The 22,021-nt window shown below is 42.7% G+C and overlaps 1 protein-coding gene across 1 annotated transcript in view; it reads left to right on the forward strand.

Annotated features, from left to right (window-relative positions):
- The window catches only part of vav3 (vav guanine nucleotide exchange factor 3), a gene marked incomplete at its 5' end in the record, with an annotated part of 82,925 nt that extends 79,625 nt beyond the window's left edge, over window positions 1-3,300 (forward strand). Inside the window, 2 exons of the mRNA XM_079292259.1 lie at window positions 1,346-1,497; window positions 2,930-3,300. Of these exons, the coding sequence (XP_079148385.1) occupies window positions 1,346-1,497; window positions 2,930-2,974 (197 nt within the window). The 3' untranslated portion in view covers window positions 2,975-3,300. The remainder of the gene's footprint in view (window positions 1-1,345; window positions 1,498-2,929) is intronic.
- Between the last annotated feature and the right edge of the window lie 18,721 nt (window positions 3,301-22,021).

Genomic DNA, 22,021 nt, shown 5'->3' on the forward strand with positions numbered 1-22,021 from the left:
CAGAGGTAACTAGCTAACCGTCTCCACAGCTGTCTCTCATGCTGCTGTCTCCTCGGCAGCATGTCTAGTCTCACACACACACACACACACACACACATACGGCTGTCAGCACACTGGACCCGACTAAAGCAGTGCACTACACAACTACAAGAACTTGTAGGGCCTCACTTCTCTTTTAGTTAGGCTATGTAGAATGAACCACTTGCACAGGGAGTATAGATACATATCTTATGTATGTTGTTTGTCAGATTACCTGCAAAATTCCGAGAAAATAAACGGCAAATTAATTCCCTTGAACATCATTTCTAACTTAAAATTACATTTAAATGAGGTTGCACCACTTAAACTTGGATATGGCTGAACTAGAACCTTGTACATTGGTTTTTAGGAGACATTTGTAGAGTCGTACAATTAAAGGCAAGGCAAGTTTATTTGTATAGCACATTTCAACAACAAGGTAATTCAAAGTGCTTCACATAAAACCATTAAAAGCATCAAAACATAAGGCAAAAGAAAAGGAGATTTAAAAACAATTAAAGAAACAGTGTAAGAAATAAAATTCTGTCGTAAAAAGTAAAGGAGATTTAAAACATACATTGAAACAATAATCGATGTCTCCCTGAGACATTACGCTGCACGCAATCAACCATACACTGCCGCAATTCTGCAATTACTCGCACACAAACCACGTCTGGAAAAGATCTCTGCCGATCTGCGTTTTATAGTGTACGCCTTGCACGAACTCGGTCCCGGAGGAAATGGCGATATATTGTACACTTTCTAAATTTGAATCGATGTCTCCCTGAGACATTGCGCTGTACGCAATCAACCATACACTGCAATCAACCATTAAAGGCAATCAATTTATGTTAGGTAAACAGGAAGTCACTGTAGCGTCACAAGCTGTACTACCAAAAATAAGAATGTCAGGAAGGAGACAAAACAGAGAGCCAAAGTCATGACAACATGCTCAGGCTAGCCCCCGCTCCACCTGTGTTCCACCAGCTTCTATAACTCAGTATTTGGAAAAATAGTTGAAAGAAATGCTGAATTAGATGTTGCCATTAGAAACTTATTTAGATATATATAATGTAAAAAAATATTTCGTACAGTACAAATTGACAGATGTTTGTTTCAATTGATAAGAAAAAGAGAAGGGGAATAGAAAGATGGTGGGGTTTTTCTTGTTGAATGAAAAGTTATCACCCATATCATCTGTGTGTCACGTGTTGTCACTGCAACTGATGTTTTAAAATGTCTTTCAAACGCATCTTCTAGAACCTTGAATGAACTTAAAATCCTACATTGTTTTTGAATACCTGCCTCTCTTGCTCTCTCTTTCAAGTGTTTACTCCAAAAGTGATTGGTGTGGCGATCGCGCGGTACGACTTCAGCTCACGAGACACTCGGGAGCTCTCGCTGCAGGAGGGTGACGTGGTGAAGATCTACACAAAGTCGGGAGCCAACGGCTGGTGGAGGGGCGAGGTCAATAGCAGGGTAAGTGGGCCGTCTTAAGATGCCGATAAAACACAGCCTCCCATCACCAAATACAGGGGGGAAATAATCTTTTGCTGATATTGGCTTTTAGGTTATCCACTTCAGCTAAAACGCCTAGAAAAGTCCCCTTGTTTTCGGGTGAAATGTTGTCGTGCCCTTTTTCCATTGGTTTTCATTTGATATATGTAGCTTTACACTGCTTTCATGTCGAGCTTAAGTGATATTTCATCAAGGCAGAATGTTTCAGAAGTCCCATTAGCTGTGCTCACTTAGATAGTTTTGTGTATTCATTCTGTCCATTCAAACCTTAAATCCAATTTTAGCTCGCGCTAAAAACTGCCTCTTTGAAGAAGTAATTTTTGGCAGATAGTCTTGTCTAAATGTGAATCGTGTCTTCCAGGTAAATGTAGTCGTTTTATCTTTAGTCTGTCATGGACACCTTCCCAACGTGCTTTTGCCTTCCAAAAGCAAAAGCACTTTACAATCAAGCATTCAGCATCGACAGAAGCCTGCTTCTAAATGCAGGAATGTATATGTACTGACTCCCACTCGCTTGCACTGCATTTTAGCATGGCGGAGAGTGATAGACTGAGTGACAGATTCAGCCTGTGTGTGTGTATGTGTGTGTGTGTGTGTGTGTGTGTGTGTGTGTGCGCGCTGCATCCCTCAGTAATGTGTCTGGGCCGTGAGTGTGTTTTGTAAACAGCTGTTGTAAATGAAGAAGCTTTTCTCTTTTAACTAAGCCTGATGATGTGCGCTTGATGCCGATCTGCTGAGAACTAAAGTCTGTATCGCCTCGAGTCTGTCGAGAGCTGTTAGACTCTCTTTAGAGCCTTCAACCGGGAAAGGCAATTGCTACTGCTGGCTTGAAAAAAAAATGGGCTGATTCTGTCAATTGAAAAGCACTTCAGGATTATATCACTACAACCTTTCAGTATCCGTTTGATGTAATCGCTCTTATTATCATGAAAATGGTCAAAACAAAAAAAGATACTGGCACAATATATCAGTGATCCTAGTATGTGCATAATAATTTGGCTTATTCTAATCGTACAAAATGACCGCCAGCATGAAATGATCTGTGTCATTAACTGGAATTATTTATTCCATTTAATGACCATTTAATCAGACTAAATGTGTAAAAAAGTTCAGCTCAAATATGCTTTGGGACCATGTGGGGGATGCTAAGACATTAAAAAAACAGTTGCCAAAAAACTGTAATTGATGTTAATATTGAGTTTAAAATATTAATCAGTTATGTGTTCCCAAAAATGAAACTCCATGGCTTACTTATCATATTGATTTTGCCAACAATTGAAAACAGTAGCAATAAATGTTCCTGTATGGAATCACTATCTGAAATAGAAAATGCTAAGTGAGTACACCATAAATTACGACGATGTGATTACTAATTCCCATTCCCCCCCCCCAGGTCGGCTGGTTCCCATCCACATACGTAGAGGAGGGCGAGGAGTGAAAGGTCCAACATGGGGACAAGATAAAGATAAAGGAAGAGCAGCAGCAGTGGAGTAAGCAAACTGTGAACGTAACAGTAACAAACAAGAGTGAGCTTCTGCACCGCTGCTTGCCCAAGTGTTACTTTTCAGAGCAAAGCAGGCCGCTTCTCTCCTCTGTGGAGTCCTGTTGCCGACAACCATCCCAGAGGCCTTTGGGAGAGGAATGGGGGCTGCAGTACGTTGCCGATGCAAAGATGCCCCATCATTTCTGGTTGACTCTGTGTGGCTAAGTGACTCTACCAAGTAGCAGCTTGCCTGTCAGCGGGGCACAAGCCCTCGCCAGACAACCCCCCCACCCCCACTCCTCCCTCCCCAACTTCATCCCTACATCCATAATTCACTCCCTTCCTCTCTCTGCATCAGCCAGCCACCAACTCCCACCTGTTCCTGCTTGCCAAGTCTGCCGTCGCCAGTCTGTCAAAAGTAGATTCTCAAATGCCACTCCTCCATTCATGCACTCACCTGTCCATCCATCCTCCCCCCCCCTACCGTGAGAATAGAGTCATCTGAGCTGGAAAAGACCCACACTTTTTCTTCTTCCTGTCATCCCCTTCTCTCTATGAAGGGATTTCAGTTAGTTTTGACCTTGCCTGTGTGTTGCTTCTACTAATGCAGGTGGTTATTGATGACTTGATGACCCAGATTCACACACACACACACTCACACCACCCACCTCTCCTCCCCTTCAGATTATGATCGCCTCACACGTGCTCTTACAGGAGATGGAGGAGAGGCATGGCCTCGGATAGCATCGCTGCGCAGTGCCAGCAATTGATCGCTGTTGTTCCTATTTTCCTCCCACCTCCTACATTCTTTATCTCCTGCCCAGCCTCTCATGTTTTTAGTTGTCTTGGCCGTCAGCGATCCTCTGCTCTAATCGGTGGCAGCTCTGTCGACAGGAGCCCATTCGCCGAGGGTTTATCTCATCGGAGGCATTAGCGGCTTGTCGGGGAACAAGCCACACTACCTAGAAGCCACCTGTCCCCTTAACACAACAAGAAAAGAAAAGAAAGAAAAGTTCTGGTATGGGTCTTTTACTACAACTGATATTTTAGCTGCTATTTCACACGCGACAGTACAATTTGTGCAGTCAAACTTGCAATTTAGGGGATTTATTTTGGCAAGAAAACATTTAATTTTAAAATATATTCATGCAGTAACACACACACACACATCAGAAATCTTTTTCCACTGCTTATATCTTCCTGCTAACTGTCCTCCCTCTCACCACCTCTCCTTTCCTGTGTGTCCCCCCCCCCTGTATACATTATGCACACTGTCTGCTTAATCCACAGTGAAAGAGGATTTTCCCACATTTGAGGGAATAGATACCTTTACAGCAAAACATGCTGCACAACACACGTAATGTTAACACACGTCATAGTCACAGACAGAGTAAGGAGGTGGTGTGTGCAGAATCAAATAGTGTCTGGAGGTGAGACCGGAAAATCCCCAGCATTTGGCTTTGTGCAGCGATGTTTTAATCTCAGCCAGGATGTAGATTATGTCTTTCATAAAGAGAGAGAGAAACAAACTACATGTTACTTACATGTTTGAAATATGTACATATTGATTTTTTTAAAAAATTGAACTCGTGTTTGTGATTTCTGCTCACACAACGAGCAGAAGGCAGGCAAACTCTTCAACCTCGTCTTTAATGTCTCTCTTTCTTCAAAGCTGTTCTTTGGTTGTGTTTCTCATGTTCCCCCTCACGCCTCAGATACTTTCACATACGCCTAAGCACGGCATTTTAAAAAGCATCCGTCTCTTTTTCTGCGCAGGGAAACTAATAATGCAGTGTACATAAAATGCAGTATCTATCAGTAAAACACACATTGGGCTCGTTTTCTAAGGGGCAGCATTCTCTCGTTGACAACTTAAGCGAAAAGGTGTATCAGACGTTGAATGAAGTCAGAACTTTCAGAGCTAACAGAGAAGTATAACTATGTGGCTAAATTGTGGATCCTGCCTCTGGTAACGGCCCTCGGGCCATCGCTTCCATTCCTTTCATCCCCCCCTGTCATGTCTTCATTGTGTCCATGCCATTGGGAATCTGAGTATGAATTTAGCGTAACGATATGCTTTGGTATGCACTTAATGGAGCCATTATGTTTGCACATCCTTAATAACCCCCCTGACAGACCTGCCACTCCAAGCCATTATGATATGTATGACAATAGATGTTTTTGTTCTCAGTCATATTCTTTAATAATACTGGACGGAAGAAATGTGTCAAAAAGAGTCATATTAATGTATTTCTGCATTGTGACGTCCCCGTTTCCAAATGATCAACAGTGTCATTAAGTGACCACTAGATGGAAGCATCCTAAACACATCTCTTCCTCTCCAAGCCAGTCACCTTCAACTTGCTTAAGTTTGGAGATGACATCATCTGATTAGGAGGGGTACAATATTCAAAGGAGCATTTAGCATCAGCCTCAGACTTGTAGCTCTGAGCGAGAGGAGACACCTTATCGACAAAACCAAACTATAAATAGAACACAAGTTTTCTAAAGAGGTGAACAGTCATGGAAAAAGGTTTGTTTTGTAAATGATCTTTCGACCAGATGTTAACATATTCCCTGACTTTCTTTCAAAATGTCCTGATGTTCGAGGAACTTCTTGTCTCGTAAGGATGATAGTTATCCTCCTCTCCTGCTTCCTAAAGTCTTGGGAGAGACTGGACAGGCAGAGTAGGCTCTCTCTCTCTCTCTAATCGCAGACTCCAGTAATCCACTCCCGCACTCCTCCTCCGCCCAGATGAACTCTGACAGCGAGGCCATTTACAACTGCAGGCCTTCCTCCACTCCGAGCGAGCTTCCAGATTTTCTGTTGTTGTTGTTGCGCGCAGGAGGGACGTGAGGAAGGCTCAAGGGTATCTGTGATCTAATCATTACACCATCTCCTCACCCCAACGACCCCGCTGCATCCATCTCTTCTGTCGGCTACTCTCTCTCTCACCTTGTCACTTCTCTCTATCGCTCTCTCTCCATCTCTCATCCAATATCTGTCTTCTCTGTTTCTCTCTGTATTCTATCCCTCACCCCGATGCTCTGGAAGCTGTTACTGCTGTACGTTGGCGGGAGGAGAATAGAAGATTCCGTATCATCAGGAGAGAGAGGTGGTCTGATGCTCTATGGACAAAGACCACAGCAAATCGAGGACAGGTTTTTATTTTACCGCACATTCACGGAGAGAAATGATGCCAATTAGAGAATGAATAAGACACTCACTCGCACCGCTGATATATCTTATTATAATGTGCACTGTGTGCACAGATTATGTCCATATGCAGAGGCACACGTGTACGTGTGGAGAAACATTTTGACAGGATTTAGGGCTGGGTGAGTCTGAACCCAGCAGAGGCTTTTAGGATCCAATCTTCTTAACCAACACCAGAGGACAAATGTGAAGTAACCTGAACAGAAACATACGAAAATATGTCATATGATGCTGGGCTGAAAATCCATCCTGAATCCATTGACAGATCATCCACACCTCTCTGTGTTATGTTGCCGTCAGCGCTCACTGTGTTCTTGCTCCATGTCCATGCTCTGTTGTCCCTCTGAAGCCAAAGATGTATGCCGTACTTACTGTACACTCAGTGTTGTGTCTCATAACCACGGTACCCGACCGCTGTGGCCTAACTCTAAAACTGTGCAATCTCGACTGTGTAGCGTTACCATGTATTGTTGCTGTACCACACTGTAAAATATGTACATAGCACATAATAAAGACATACATTGCTTCTTCTAAGGAATTGTTATTTCATATTGCACAATGGGATATTTTCATCAGCAGTGTTCAAATGTGTCAGCTCTCTATGAATATTCACCTAAAACTATTTAAAAAACATAGGATCACGTAGAATGTGTGTTTAAATCATGATTTTTGACACATTTTGAGTTACATTGAGTCTGTTAGTTGTAGGTATCGAGATTTAAACCTTCCATTTGGTTAAGTACTGTCCTTAAGTAGAAATTTGAACCTGTACTTATTTCCCGTTTCTGCTACTTAACACTTATTCCACTATTCAGAAACAATTCCCAATGAGTTCAACTTTTGAAACTCTGAGTACATTTCCAAGGACCGTGACATTAGCAAACCCCCTGAGACACATTTATGATTTGTGATACTGGGCTGTATAAATAAAATAGACTCGACTAATTCACTTGAAGCGCTACTTGTAGTAGTACATTTATTATGTGATATTGCTACTTGAACTCTAGTTAAGGATCTGATTACTTCCTCCACCACTACAAACCTGACAGCAACATGATCATCGTGTCAAAGCAGTCAGCGTACAATTTATTTCATTTGTACGATGTACCATGTTATTTGATATATTTCATACTGAAGGCTTGTGGATGCTCATTCAATCAGTGCACAAATACATTAAGCATCTGGAGAAGCATTTTGTGCTGGGTGAAATATTTAATGATGAGTCGGTAATAAATCACTTTGGGTTGTTGAGTCTTGTAACTTTCAAATGACACACTCAAATGAATAAAACCTTTCATTCGTAGCCATAATGAGACTTAACAGACATTTTCACACATGGAAGCAGCCTCTAAATAGCTCTTTCGTAAGATGGACTCTAATAATTAATAATTCAAAGATTGTGATTTTTAATGTTGACGTCATCAACGTAATTAGCTAAAGGAGCCCACTGATTATAGTGACCAACTGTCAGTAAATCAAAAGAGTGTCATTCAGTCTCTGGCCTTTTTTGTGTGGTCAGTCTCATCCCTGTTAGCTCAGCATGCATAAGTGACTTCCTGGATAAAATTAGGAGTCCTTGAAGTATAGAAGTGCTCATTAAATGGCTGCTGCGGTGTGTTACTGCCCTGTTTTGTGGCTGTTCCCTCCACAGGACTTAAATAACCTGCAGCCAGTAGGGTGCTGTTTCTCACTGGCTTATTGGCTAATAGGTGTGAATGAATGTGGCCGTTATCTGCTGCTATCTGCCGTCAGCCATACCTCTAAATATAGTGAGTTTAAATGGATGCAAAAAAAAGGTGAGTGCTAACAGTACTGTGGGTGTGTGAAAACATGCAGTGAGTAGTTGTACAAGTGTGTGCAAGAAGCACACCATATGTCTGTGCTCACTGCTGGTTCCTAGTCAAAATGATTGTGCACGCATGTGCAGGTCGCGTGTGTGTTTGTGTGTTTGTGTGGGTGGTGGTCTCCCCGGCCATCTGGTGCCCGGCTACCTGCCGTTGCTGGAGCTCGACTGAAGCTCGGAGACGAAAAGGATCAGTGGTGGCGGGATGTAGCAGCCAGTGCTGCTGGCGCTGCAGGGGTGAAGAGAGACTCTGCACTAAATAACCACCAGGCGGGCTTTTCGCCTTGGCCGGGCCTGTCTGGATCCACCACCAGTCCACTTCCAGCTGAGGCTGGTCCACCAACGTGACAGATGGCTGGCGAGAGCCGGTGACATCAGCCCTCTTCGTCGCACTCAGAGACCGTTGGGACCAACTTTCCGGACTGCTGCAGTGCTTTCTGATATGAAATGGATTTGAAGATGAGCAAGGAGTTCTGTGCTGTTGAGACTGATAGAACGAGAAGCTCTTGTCACTGATCACATGAGAGAGCAGGGGTGGCTGATAGTTATAGTGAGGTTGTTCCCAAATCAGAGAGTCCCAGGCACAGTCTTCAGTAGAAACACTGAAACGTTGCCAATGTGACAGATTCCGTAATGTAAGTCCAATGGCTCCTGAGCGCCATCTCCCAGTCGCTAAACTTTGTCAATTCATCAGAAATAAGTTTATGTTTTTGATGATGTCATACACCTGCACGTTTTCCAACTCACATGAATGTTTGACACCAAAATACCATTTCAAATGAACTTGGTCGACTAACTCAAGCTCCATTTCTAAATAAAGAAATAAAAAAAATGATCATACTCGTACATTTATGTTCGTGCTTTGTTCAAAAGTTATGTTCTCAGAAGATCAAACCTGAAGTTTTATTGACGTAAAATTTGTCCTAAAAACTCAGTTAACTTAATGAGGTTAAAAACCTCATGACTTAAAACATGTTTTATTTGTTCTCTAAACTGCAATGCCAAATGTAGTTACACGTTTGTTTGCTATTTCGTTCAGATTTTACACAAATTTGTTTTGGAAAGAGATTTTCTTTCAGCCTTAAAATGAATAAAAACCAAAGGATACCTGTATGCATGGTACCTTAATTGTCAATTCTGATGTATAAATATTACTCATACCATAGTTAACTGTCTAGAACATCGTAAAACACCAGTGAGGACCATGGAAACCAAATGACCTGCAGTTAACTCAGCATCTCTTGTTTAAGTTCAGCACTGAAGTCATTTGTCTATTTTTCCCTCCATCTCCCTTTTTCCAAATCCCTGCATCTCATCTAATCCGTCATGTTTTGACTTCTTCGACTGCACTCCATATATCCTGGTCTATTTCTCGCTCCGTCTCGCTCGTGCATGTCTCTGGGTTTATTGCTGCCTTTTGGGGCCATGAGGGAGCCATCATCATTGCCAGACGGTATGGCTTCTGTGTGTAAATATCAAGCAGCACTCGTTCCCCTTTGTTTTCCTGGAGACTATCAGCACTGCATAAACACTGAGGTGCCGTCTACGGAACACACCGAGACAGCTCATAATCATAAAACACACAAAGTCCTCGATTCAGAGACACACGCACACACACACTCCTGCATCGGCATCTTTCTGTACAGGTTACAGCGACATTATTCTAGCCTTTCGTTTTTTCTCATACATATAGTTATGCAGTCCTGAAGTGTTGATTCAAGTGAACGTATGTCCTCTACAGCCCTGTGTGCATGTTGACATGTCCTGGCATTTCTCAGCAGCGAAGTGTGTGTGTGTGTGTGCAGCGTGATTGCATTCATTCCAACTGGCACTGGCATTAAATGAAGGCATACACTCATGCATACTCTAGTGCACTTTTCAGGGCTGTTTTTTTCGTAGAAATCCACACATACATACATACATACATACGTACAAACACACGCGAGCTGTACAGAATGTACAATCACACAAACGCACGTACACACATGGGTAACAGATGGTGGCACAAACATTGCCTTCAATAATAATAATTTGCGTCATAAACAGTTAAATATGTATCCTTTAATGTGCTGAAAGGCTGACTCCAAGTTTCATTTAGCCACAGTTCACTTGCAATATTTAACACATTCTGCTCATATCTTCCTGAGAGGGTGCAGAAAGACTTAACGGTGTTGTCCTTCCCAATTCACATTCAAGGTCAACAGGTACCAGTAGCAAACCTGCTGCACAGCTGAAGTTGAGTGAGCTCAGGACCATGAAACGTTCAGTCTGAAACAGAATCACAATCAGAATCAGAATCAGAATCAGCTTTATTGGCCATGTGTGCTTACGCATACATGGAATTTATCTCCGGTTTCCACTCCGCTCTCAATGTACAAATACAAATTTACAATAAACAAGAACATATATGTATAAAGAATAAAAAAGGGCAGCAAAAAAAGTAGAACGGATGTAGGTATAGACATTTAGCTATAATATAAGTATAAATATGTATCCAAGAGAAAAAGTGTGTATATATATATATATATATATATATATATATATATATATATATATATATATATATATATATATATATATATATATATATATATATATATATATACATGTGAACATCAACCTATAGACAATGGCATTAGTTGTAAGTGGTGGTAATAGTGTAGTATAACCTATTTATTGTTCATGAGAGCGATGGCCAGTGGAAAGAAGCTGTTCCTGTGTCTGGTGGTCTTGGCGTACAGAGCCCTGTAGCGCCTACCAGAGGGGAGGAGTTGGAACAGCTTGTGTCCAGGGTGTGAGGGGTCTGCAGAGATCTTTCCAGCCCGTTTCCTGACTCTGGAGGTGTACAAGTCCAGGATGGAGGGCAGGCTGGAACCAATGATCCTCTCCGCAGACCTAACAATCCGTTGCAGTCTGTTTCTGTCCTGCTTGGTGGCCGATCCAAACCACACAGTGATGGAAGAACAGAGAACAGACTGGATGATGGCTGAGTAGAAAAGAATCAGCAGTTCCTGAGGCAGGTTGAACTTCCTGAGCTGGCGCAGAAAGTATAACCTCTGCTGGGCCTTTTTCCTGATGGTGTTGATGTTGGGAGCCCACTTCAGGTCCCGGGATATTGTGGATCCCAGAAACTTGAAGGTCTCCACAGCAGACACAGTGTTGTTGTGTATGGTGAGGGGGGGCAGTGTTGGGGGGCTCCTCCTGAAGTCCACTGTCATCTCCACAGTCTTGAGCTTGTTCAGCTCCAGGTTGTTCTGACCACACCAGAGGACCAGCCGTTCAGCCTCCCGTCTGTACGCAGACTCATCACCGTCCCTGATGAGGCCAATGACCGTTGTGTCGTCTGCGAACTTCAGGAGTTTGACCGTAGGGTCCTCTGAGGTGCAGTCGTTGGTGTAGAGGGAGAAGAGCAGTGGGGAGAGCATACATCCCTGGGGGGCGCCAGTGCTGATGGTCCGGGTGCTGGATGTGATTTTTCCCAGCCTCACCTGCTGCGTCCTATCAGTCAGGAAGTTTGTGATCCACTGACAGGTGGAGGCTGCACAGTGAGCTGGGAGAGTTTGGATTGGAGTATTGCTGGGATGATGGCGTTGAACGCGGAGCTGAAGTCCACGAACAGAACCCTTGCATATGTCCCTGGGGAGTCGAGGTGTTGCAGCATGTAATACAGACCCATGTTGACTGCATCATCCACCGACCTGTTTGCACGGTAGGCAAACTGCAGGGGGTCCAGCAGGGGTCCTGTGATGTGCTTCATCACAGGACACACACACACACACACACACGCACACACACACACACACACACACACACACACACACACACACACACACACACACACACACACACACACACACGCAGGCTTGATAAAAGTGTCTCGACAGAAATCACATGTGCAGTTGATATTGCAGCAGTTACATTCAGTTGGTGCTTGAAATAAATACTTGGGTGTGATGACACCTTACAAATTCCACACCAGTTCTTTTTTTCTCTGTGCATGAATTGAGATTTTAAAAAAAGTACTGGGAGAGTGTGGGTGTGTGTATCGTACTGTGTCCTCATCATACTGGGGTTGCAATGAAACATAGTGTACGGTAATTATATTTACGTTGTATTATGACATGTATGACAGCATAATACTCTTAACATTATATGACTGAGATGTCATTTGTGCACATCATTAGCAGATGCTGACATATAGTGATGAATTGTATTATTCTGTAGCCATTATATGTGTGTATTGGTTAGTTACCTCTCTATATCGTCGTTGGTATTTTCAGGGGCGGAGTCCGCCATTCCAGTTCGAGGACGAGGGGGGAGTGTCTGATTAGAGGCCATTACCATTCTTTTATTTCTTGACGAGGACTAGTCCCAAACAGTCAACTCTATCTCAGAATCGGCCTTGCAAGATTAGGACTGATTTGAAACAGAATCGGCTTTTTGAGAATGCTGATTATTAGAATGTGTTTAATTACAGTACAGTCCTGTCATTTAGTTTAGAGCTTAAAAAAAACTATTTTAAGGTTGCAGTATTCTTTAAGTTTGTTTTTTAAAGGAGCAATCATGTCCAGGAGCGATAAGTGTAACGGACATAAGGCTAATTACTGGACGTTTGTATTAGAAAAGAAAATGTACAAACTGTCTCTCACAGTATTAAAAAAGTGAGCTGTGTGTTTGTTTTTGAGCTACAGTAGCTTGGTGAGCTGTATTAAGCAGGAAAAACATATGGTCAGACATATGGTTAACAGTATGGAAATGTGTCATCTGACATCGCAGCAACTCAAGGTGAAATTATTGGTAACATTAAGTTCAAATTGGGCAAATGAACTTAGACTGCCCTTTTATTTTCACCCCTGTATTTTGACTTGTGCTCAAGTGAAAATTCCAACACAGCCGAGGTGCTTCCATGTGTCCCAGAGATTCCTCCCTCCCCTGTGCTTTGTACGGGAGTCTGGAGCTCACACTGATCCACTCCGACATAGCAGAGAAGACAGGGGGAACTATCTCTGTGTGGTAAGCTACTGTCCCTGTTACATTTCATTTACCCCTCTGTTCCAAATGCATTCGCTCATCATGCCGTGTTGTTGAAGTGGGACCGGAAGAATTTACACCTCCAGTGTTACAGAATCTTCTCTGCTGAAACTACTACCACGGACAGCCGATATGACGTAGCATTTGCCTGACGTATCAATGATCTACATGACGATCACATTTGTAATTTGGCATGTTAACTGCCTGAATGTCTGCTCTTGTATTTGCCCCGCTGCAATATACGGCCCATGTGAACTGTTTTGATCAGTTGTACAGTTGGTGGGAGCTCAACACATTTCCCCACTGCATCCTGTCGAATCGCTAGATAACTTTATTTTTGGTGCTGCTTGGAAGCTTCACATCCATTATTCATCCGGACTGTTTGTGCAATGCATAGAAATTGCAGTTTACCTTATGTTTGTGTGCATGTGTGTTTAAAATCGACAGCATCGTGCTGCCTCTCTTCAAAGGCAGAAGAAAGATTTAAACTTTAAACTATTAATCATATATATGTTGAAGAACCTTTTTCCTTCTTGGGCTTTTTATTATCATTGTCACAGACCTTATATACAACCTTAAAAACACATTTGGTCAATGTAAAAGGTACAGCGTGAACACATGGATAAACAATTCATCTTATTTCTTATTCAGCTTTGTTGTCCATTTGAATAATGAGCCCATTTAATAATCTACAATTAGATACATGTGATGCAGTCAGAGGCTGCAGAGATAGTAATTACGGCTAAGCTAGGTTAGTTGATTACTTGATATTGTGATGTTTTTCTCTCCATCTAATTTAGCTACTGCGTTATTATTTACTGTATACGTGGTACAACAAACGCAACAACGAAGAGGATGCGAGCATTAACATTAACTTTTCAATAACAGGAAACAGGTAAATTAGCTTTAGCTAAGGCTATCACACCAGCTAACTGTAACTAGCCAGAATTTGTTTTTTACATGCTGTCCTCACATAATGACACATTCATTTGACCAAATAGTTGTAAACATTTCAGCTTTCAAGGACAATACTTTGCCGAATATGTTACGCATACTGTATAAAAGCAGTACATGAGAGCAATAATGACTCGTGTGTTTATGCTCTTCAAACACACAAAGCTTAAATGCAGCTGTATAAAATGTGTGGATGTGTCTTATTTAACACACACATGACTCCATACTGTGACTCAAAGCATGACTGTGGCTGGAAGGAGTTCAGCCGTTAGTATGACACACAGCTCTCTGTATTATATGCAGACCCCTATTTCCTCCCCGTAGCAGAGGGATGATGGAGATGTGTGAGGCAGAGCTTCTATTTTGGGGTCTTTGAGTCGGCCTCACTCTTTGCCTTGCCTTTCTCTTTCCCTCCTAACCTCAACTGGCAATCGTGCCATTCGCAATGTGCCCATTCCCCAGTGTCCCCTGAAGCACCTCCAGATGCATTCAGCTCCCATTTGTCATTCCTGGGAATGTGGTGGCGTCAGCAGTTATGTCCCAACCTCCACTGATGGCACCACACCACCACTACGAAGAATTTCAGCCCCGCCTGAGGTCACCCTACTCCCTTATTACAGTTTTATACCTTCAGCATGATGGATAATGATGATGTTGTTGCCCTATTTAGCCCGCTGTGGCAACCACACTCACGCATCAACTGCTTATTCAGTTGCATTTCATTTATGTGCTGGCTCACTTCTTATAGATCTGTTAGCTTCACTCGCACACTCAATGCCAGAGATGGATTTGTTGCACAATTTTCCCTGTTAAACTAATAACCCGTTTTCTTGTTATTAGTGATTGGTGCATGCAAACATTATAACTGAGACAGAGTCAAGTACCAATGGAATAAACCACACTGGTACAATACAATGCAACTTTCAACTACGTGTGATGTGAGTACTGTGAACTTCAATATGTGACAAAGCATGGGTCAAAGGCCCTGAACCAAAATATCTCACTTTTCAATAGCCTTGGTTAGTCAGTTTTGTACATCTTGAAGTGCATGAAAGTTAGAAGATGAAGAATATCAACTCAATCTGATGGGAAAGCATATTAATAGCAATATATTTCTGACATTTCCACGAGTCAATATGGCGCATATTAGCGCCGCTTTCCACGACACGTCATTTTACACCATGTCATCATCTTGAAACTGTCGTGGTTATATTCAGAGAGAAAAACTACATTGTTGGCCGCAGTTGGGTTTAAGCAATGAAACCACTTAGTTAGGTTCAGGAAAAACATCATGATTGGGCTTAAAATAGCTACGTGAACTAAGTAAAATACATATGGAAACAACAAAACGAGAGAAAAACCGTTGTCACTAGCATACCATCACTAACATAATGTTGTTGTTTTTAAATAACACCATGGGACACCACTCTCGAATACCGGTCTCCTGGTCTGTTTAGACACATGCCTCCCATTCTGCCCACAACAAGCGATCTGTCTCACAATTTATATTATGCCACTTGTTAAAGGTGTAGCTTATTTACATGGACGCGTTGACATTGCAGTCAGCACAGACTACATGACGTACAAAATGACAATAAAGCAAAAGAGCGTTCCTCTTGCACACTTAATGACTTATATTCAGCCTACAAATTCATTTGGGAACGTAACAGTGGCATAAGCAACATAAGCTCATGCTAAAATGTAAGTTTGGGATCAGCATATAGTGACAAAGATACTGGGTAACAAAACCTTCTCATGATGGAAGGTGAACAGGCTACAATACTGAACAAAAAAAGTATTATTAAGTTCCTACCAGAAGATGTTGTTTTCTTTGTTTAACTGATTCAATTCTGCTCACAAAACAGGATGTGATTTGTATGAGAGGCTTTTTACATGATGAAGAAGACCATCAGCTGGTGAGAAGACGATGAGGCCTCCAGCAACTTGTTGAGCCTCATTTGAAACAGCTTTGACAGCCCTGTTCTCATCCCCCGCAGCTACAACATCCACCTACGGAAACACAAAGGCCCAGTGCAGCACACGCTGATGACGATCTAATACATTAAACTCAATTAATTACCATGTTTAGCATAGTTCTGGAGTTTAACAAAGGTCTTTGTGGTAGATGTATGCATCACAACAATTATTCATTTTGATGAGCAGGGATTATAAATGAGGCAATTAACGTGCTGTCAGATTGGAGGGGGAAAGCCTCGCTGCTCCTTCTTTGAGTTCTTTTTTTTTTGCATGTAAACTTCAGACTTGAGTGCAGCGGTGGCGGCTGGTGTCAGGCTGTCAGTGGGGAGAGCTGAGGGTCGGCTGGCTGCTGGAGCGACCGGGACAGCAGTGGACAGTTGGCCCCATCAAAACGCAGAGCGGCTGAGTTGTGGCGTCCTTCTATCCTCTCAGGTTAGCCCGATTTAACTCAACAGAAGACAAATGCACACTCAGGATGTTAAAGCCCTCCGTTCTACAGATCACATGGGCACGCACACAAACAGACAAAAAAATACACACACACACTGGCTGCCAGCAAGTGAAGTCCCCAGGCGAGAGCTGGGGCTGCAGAGAGGGAGAACACATTAGCCTAATAAGGGCCATCTGGTGGCCATTCATTAACTTGACCATCCTTGAAGTCCCTGACCCAAAATGTCATTTTTCACTTTGCAGAGGAATCCGTTAGGTGACAAGATGAACTTGGGCCAAATTACCAAAGATGGAAAACACGAGTGAAACAGAAAGTGAGAGAACAGAGGGAGAGGTGGGGTGTGAGGAGGACTGGTGGTGATGGTGGTGGATCTGGGAGAGAGAGAGAGAGAGAGAGAGAGCGAGAGAGAGAGAGAGAGAGAGAGAGAGAGAGAGGAGAAAGAGCAAGACTGATGGAGAGTGGGGCCAGGAAGAGAAGTTAATTAGTTGATATTGTATACTCTGGGGGGGGGGGGGCTGATCTGAAGCATTAGTGACAGTGAAATGGAAAAACTCCTTTTCACCCATTAGCATATCATCATGAAACACAGATTCAACAATGGGGTCCAAACATTTGACAAATGTATTACTTTTCCCATTGAAAAAAACACATTTATTTTACTTCATGGAAAAGCCTACAATTACTTTTTGACACCTCAATAATAACAATAAAGAAAACACTCATCTTGTCCGGCCCAAATAGCCACCAAGACACAGAAAAGGCTTTGTGGAGACGAATGGTGGAAGGATTACTGAGGAGACACTGTGACAGATATATGCCGTGTATCTCAGACCTTGACTGACTCATTTACCATGATAAGTGATTCTTGAGTGTACGCTTGCACACGTGAGCTGCCAGCCCCTTATGCGCGGCTTTAATCAAGCTTTCTGATTAGATGCTGCACAGAGAAGCACCTTCCTCTCCAACACCCAAACACTCCACAAGGTCATATGCAAATGCACGACGACTTCTTACCGCTTAAATTCTTCCAAGTGGTAATGTCAGGTGTATGTATTTTTTATAATCCTTGGTGCTAAGCAGTCATTGCTGTTTTTTTTACTCTACAGTTCCCACAGGATGTGTTTTTATCTTAAGCATCTATTGCTGTCTGTGGTCAAGGTTATTGAAAATGAATGGAACCATTTTTGGTACAGCAGGTAATATAGTTTCATCATCAGGATAACAATATTGGCTTGGAGCTGCCGGCAGCACTGTACTGGTATGTTGTTCTTGGTACAAGGATGTCTTCTGGGCCATGTGGTGCATCTTCACATTCCTTTCTGCAGGTCAACTGTACTTTTTCGTGCGACTCCTGCTGGCTACTCTCGAGACGCTCAAAAGGGGCCGTGAACCCCTGTTTGCTTTGCATTTGCATTGATACAAACACATGTATAGTTAGTGGATACATTTGTTGAATTTCATAAATAGAGTGGTTGCCTTCTGGGATTCTTAAGCCATGCTCTCTGAACCTGCACTACCAGTGCTTTGAGATGAAAATGCAAACATGTTTGTGCTTAACAGGTGCAGTGCAAACCACTTCGTGATCGTTATTACAGTGATCAACCGCTTATGTGTATCAAAAGCTTGGGACCAAGACTAGATTAGTGCGGCAAGGGTCCCTGTGCACTAAAGCTCAATTGCAAGCACATGCCCAGATATATAGTCGATCCGGGTTTGTTTGGGATAGAGTTATTGTTCTGTTTAAATTCACTTATTCTCATATAGAAGTTTGCTGACAGTGTTCATTTTTGATCTTTCATGCTTAACAACATATTGAAAAAAAATGTGTAACTACTGTAATTCAATAATATTCAGCAAAGCTGTCAGTTTCATTACTTTGTATTCATGTAATAAATACACAAATGCCCATAAAATGGTAATCTGCAGAAGAAATTATTAATGTTAATGTTCTTCTTTAGCTGCTACAGCTGAGGCTGATGGGAATGTCATTAGTTTTGTAAAGTATTGGACATATGTTACCTGCTGCTTCTGCCCATAAAGACAAACTCTGTTTACAGCTGCTTTAACTCCTGCATGGCCAAAATGCCTGAAGGCAAGGCTGACAACGTTTCATGCCGCAACAGGCCCAATAGACCTGCATCACGTACTGTGCTGTGTTGCTCTGTCTTATGTGTCCGTGTTCTGTTGGCGTCCTCTTTCTGCTCCGCAGTCAGTCATACATTTGTTTTCCACTGTGTGAGAAAATGGACATGTGGCCTGACAGCGTTTTGAAAAGTGTCAATTGACCCTTCCTACGTCTCTTTTGGCTGAGCAAGCTTGAAACCCTGCAGAACCTCAGTCAACCTTCCCATTCCCTGTTATACTTTAACATTACTATGTAAATCCCATTACATTGACGTCACAATCTTTGTAGACACATTACATTGTATTTATTTTATTTATTTCTTTTTCAGGGACAATGCACACTAATCAACAGTTACACTGTAAGTGAGCCAGAGTTAGCCAGAGAGGCTCATTTCCATCTGCTGTCCCCGGCCAGATGTTTCAAGGCAGCCTGTAGCCTCTCACCATTTAATCACAGTTACCATGAGGAACTTTCATTTTGTGTTTTTGACGGTTCCTGTGGACATAAGTGGTAGTGTTTCTGAGAATTCTACTGCAGCAGGGTCTGACAGTCGGCCTCACATATTCCTGATGCCTCCCTTGCGTACAGCTGGCCCAGCATTCCGGCCCGGGCCTCCAGCAGCGAGGAAAAGCTCTGCTCCTGGCCGGAGGTGGAGTCGCTCTCCCATCTCCCGCCGGAGCTCTGACTGCAGGTCAAAGGCTGCAGCGAATCTGGATCTGGGTCTGTCAGAGGCGGGCTGGTCGCTGCTGGAGGCTCCACTGGAGTCTGTGTTTCTGGTAAACATGCCACCCCGACGGAACTTTTGGTTTTATTTATTTTGATACGCAACAAACAGCAACCCAACAGGAAAATTGACCAGAGCAAAAGTATATAATCGTGAATACATCCTTACATCGCTTACTCTAGTCCTTGCCATCGGCTTCTTCAAGCTACAGTCTATGGCTTCCAGAAACTGTACACACTGCGGCTCCCCGCTAAACGTCACTAAACGTCACTGTGTTTCTTTTTGTCATGCTTGTCCGACCAAGCAACAGTAAGGTGCTAGAATTTAAGGAGCGGAAAATTCACCATCAAATTGGGATTTTTGAATGTTTGAATGGTCTGGTCGATGAACAGAAGGGTGAGTATTAGTCAAAATACAGGTGAATATCTTGTGCTGCTAAAGAAGGTATTAAGCTACAATTTCCAGCAACATGACTAAACCAGTCATTGTTTAATGGTTTATTATGTGGCCAGAATGGAGATCGTTTCCAGCACACAAGCAGGGGGATTATTCTTTTCACATTCATCGCGGTAAGGTATATTTATATCTCCATCACTGAAGTCGCAGCAAAACAAAGCTGTGCAGAAGACTTTAGAGCAAACACGCCATGCATAATTATTTCATACACACCTTGGGGATACTCGAAAGCAAAGAAAGGTATTTTCTGCTGCTCAGAGACGGCTCCTTAATGAAGGTCTTCCTAGGCAACAATCTAGGTTACCGACTGCATTCGCTCATCAGCACCAACCAGACAGAGGAGGGATTCTCACCATGGTTGGACGAGAGTTTCAGGAAAAAAGAAATGTCTTACTTATTCTCTCATTGTCCCTTTTCACTATGGGCTTCAAATATTTGAAAGAATGTCCCTCCGGTGTCAACACCTCCAGCGCTGTGTCTCTAAGACACACTTCTCTTTTAATCTTCATGTATGGGACCATTTTACTCATGCATCTTTTTCAGCATTGTCCTCTATGATAGACTCACTGACGCAGGCTGGATGTGGTTTGCTTAAGGGTGCTTTAATTCCAGTAGATGAGAAGCAAAGAGGGAGGTTTTCATTTCCTTTCCCTAGTTGCTGCCGCTGAGCTGCCAACCTAACACACTGTGCTACCCAAACCCTGGAGGTTGCCCAGTGGTCAAGTTGCCACACTGAAAGGCCTTTTAGCCATATTTGTCTCTTTACCGTCCAATGAACGCCTTTTGTTTGATTCTCTGCCAAAGCCTTTGCTGAGATATTCCCCATCAGGAGGGCTGGACCACAATACGGCTGATTATCCCATCCTTATTAAAAGCTGCAGGGATGCCAGCAGTGGAGCAAACTGTATTTACAGCACCCAGAGATGCTCTTTTGTTCTCCCAATAAAAAGGCAAGGAACCGGAATGTTGGCTAATGATGGCACAGATGACCATCTTGGCCCTCATTTGTAGTTAGCAGGCAGCATGAGGCATCATTGTCTCCCTCAGACCGCCACCCTTTCACTCCCATCTCCCACTACATGGTGTACCTGCAGGAACATCAAAGATAGCAGGAATTAGCCTGCCTCTATGATGGTGAACAATGCCACAGTGATAATAAATCTCTAACCACCATCTCCTTCTCTATAAAGTGAAGGCAACAGTGAACATTGATAGAACTGCCTTTAAAAAGACAGCATGTGAGTGAATACCTGGTTTTCCAACAAATTACTGTCAAAACCAATCTGCCCTCAACATTATTGGTGACAATAATGTGACAAAGATGACTGTCAGTAACATCTTTCATTCATTTAATTAGCTGGTCAACAACCACTCTGAGATCAGAGGATCACTTTATAGTGATTAATGCCATCTAAACAGGAAATAAAAGACCTGTTGAAACTTTTGATGGAAAAAAATCAAACATCTTTTGGGCACGTGTGCTTTGTGACTTTATATTTGACCCCGCGTTTGTTCATTCTATCAGTCGATCAGGATGTTGACACTGTGGTTGCACTCTGCGTTTGTCCATGGCACACACGACATTTGTGGAAAATGGCCAGTGTGTACTCAGGTTGATACACACACCACACAGTGACACAGAAAACAAACAATCTGTTCGTCCAGATCTTAGCACTTCTATATTCAGTCATGTGTATTATTTTCGACTTGTGTGACGTGAGCCTGTGGGTCAAACGTCCCGTCACATTCCGCCCCTGAACACAACACCTTTCGTAAAGTTCTGCTTTACACACGCGTGTCAAAGGTCTGTCGGAAGTGACTTCTGGGCCTTTTTGAAGGCTTGGTGCCAATAACAGAAGCACACGGCCCAAATCCTAAATGTAATCAATGTACAGCGGAAGAACTAGCATTGTCTTCGTTCAAATCTCATATACTGTAGAACAGAGGTAGCCAACACGGTGCGCCTGGTCGCCCGCAAGGCATGTTCTAAAAATAGCACTATAGGTCCCCATGGATCGCTGTCTAAAAATTGTAGTTTCTGTTCTTTTTTCCTCAAAAACGCTTGTGTTCATGTAGATTTTAAAAGGAAGAGGCCGCCGCACCGCACTAGGTTTACATACCCGTCTCTGCTTATTCTAATACAACAAGTATTGGAAACGAAATCGAGAGAGAGAGAGAGATTACGTAAATATATATACATATACATTTATTTATATTTATTTAT

This window comes from Melanostigma gelatinosum, assembly GCF_949748355.1.
Source record: "Melanostigma gelatinosum genome assembly, chromosome: 20".
Taxonomy (NCBI): Eukaryota; Metazoa; Chordata; class Actinopteri; order Perciformes; family Zoarcidae; genus Melanostigma; species Melanostigma gelatinosum.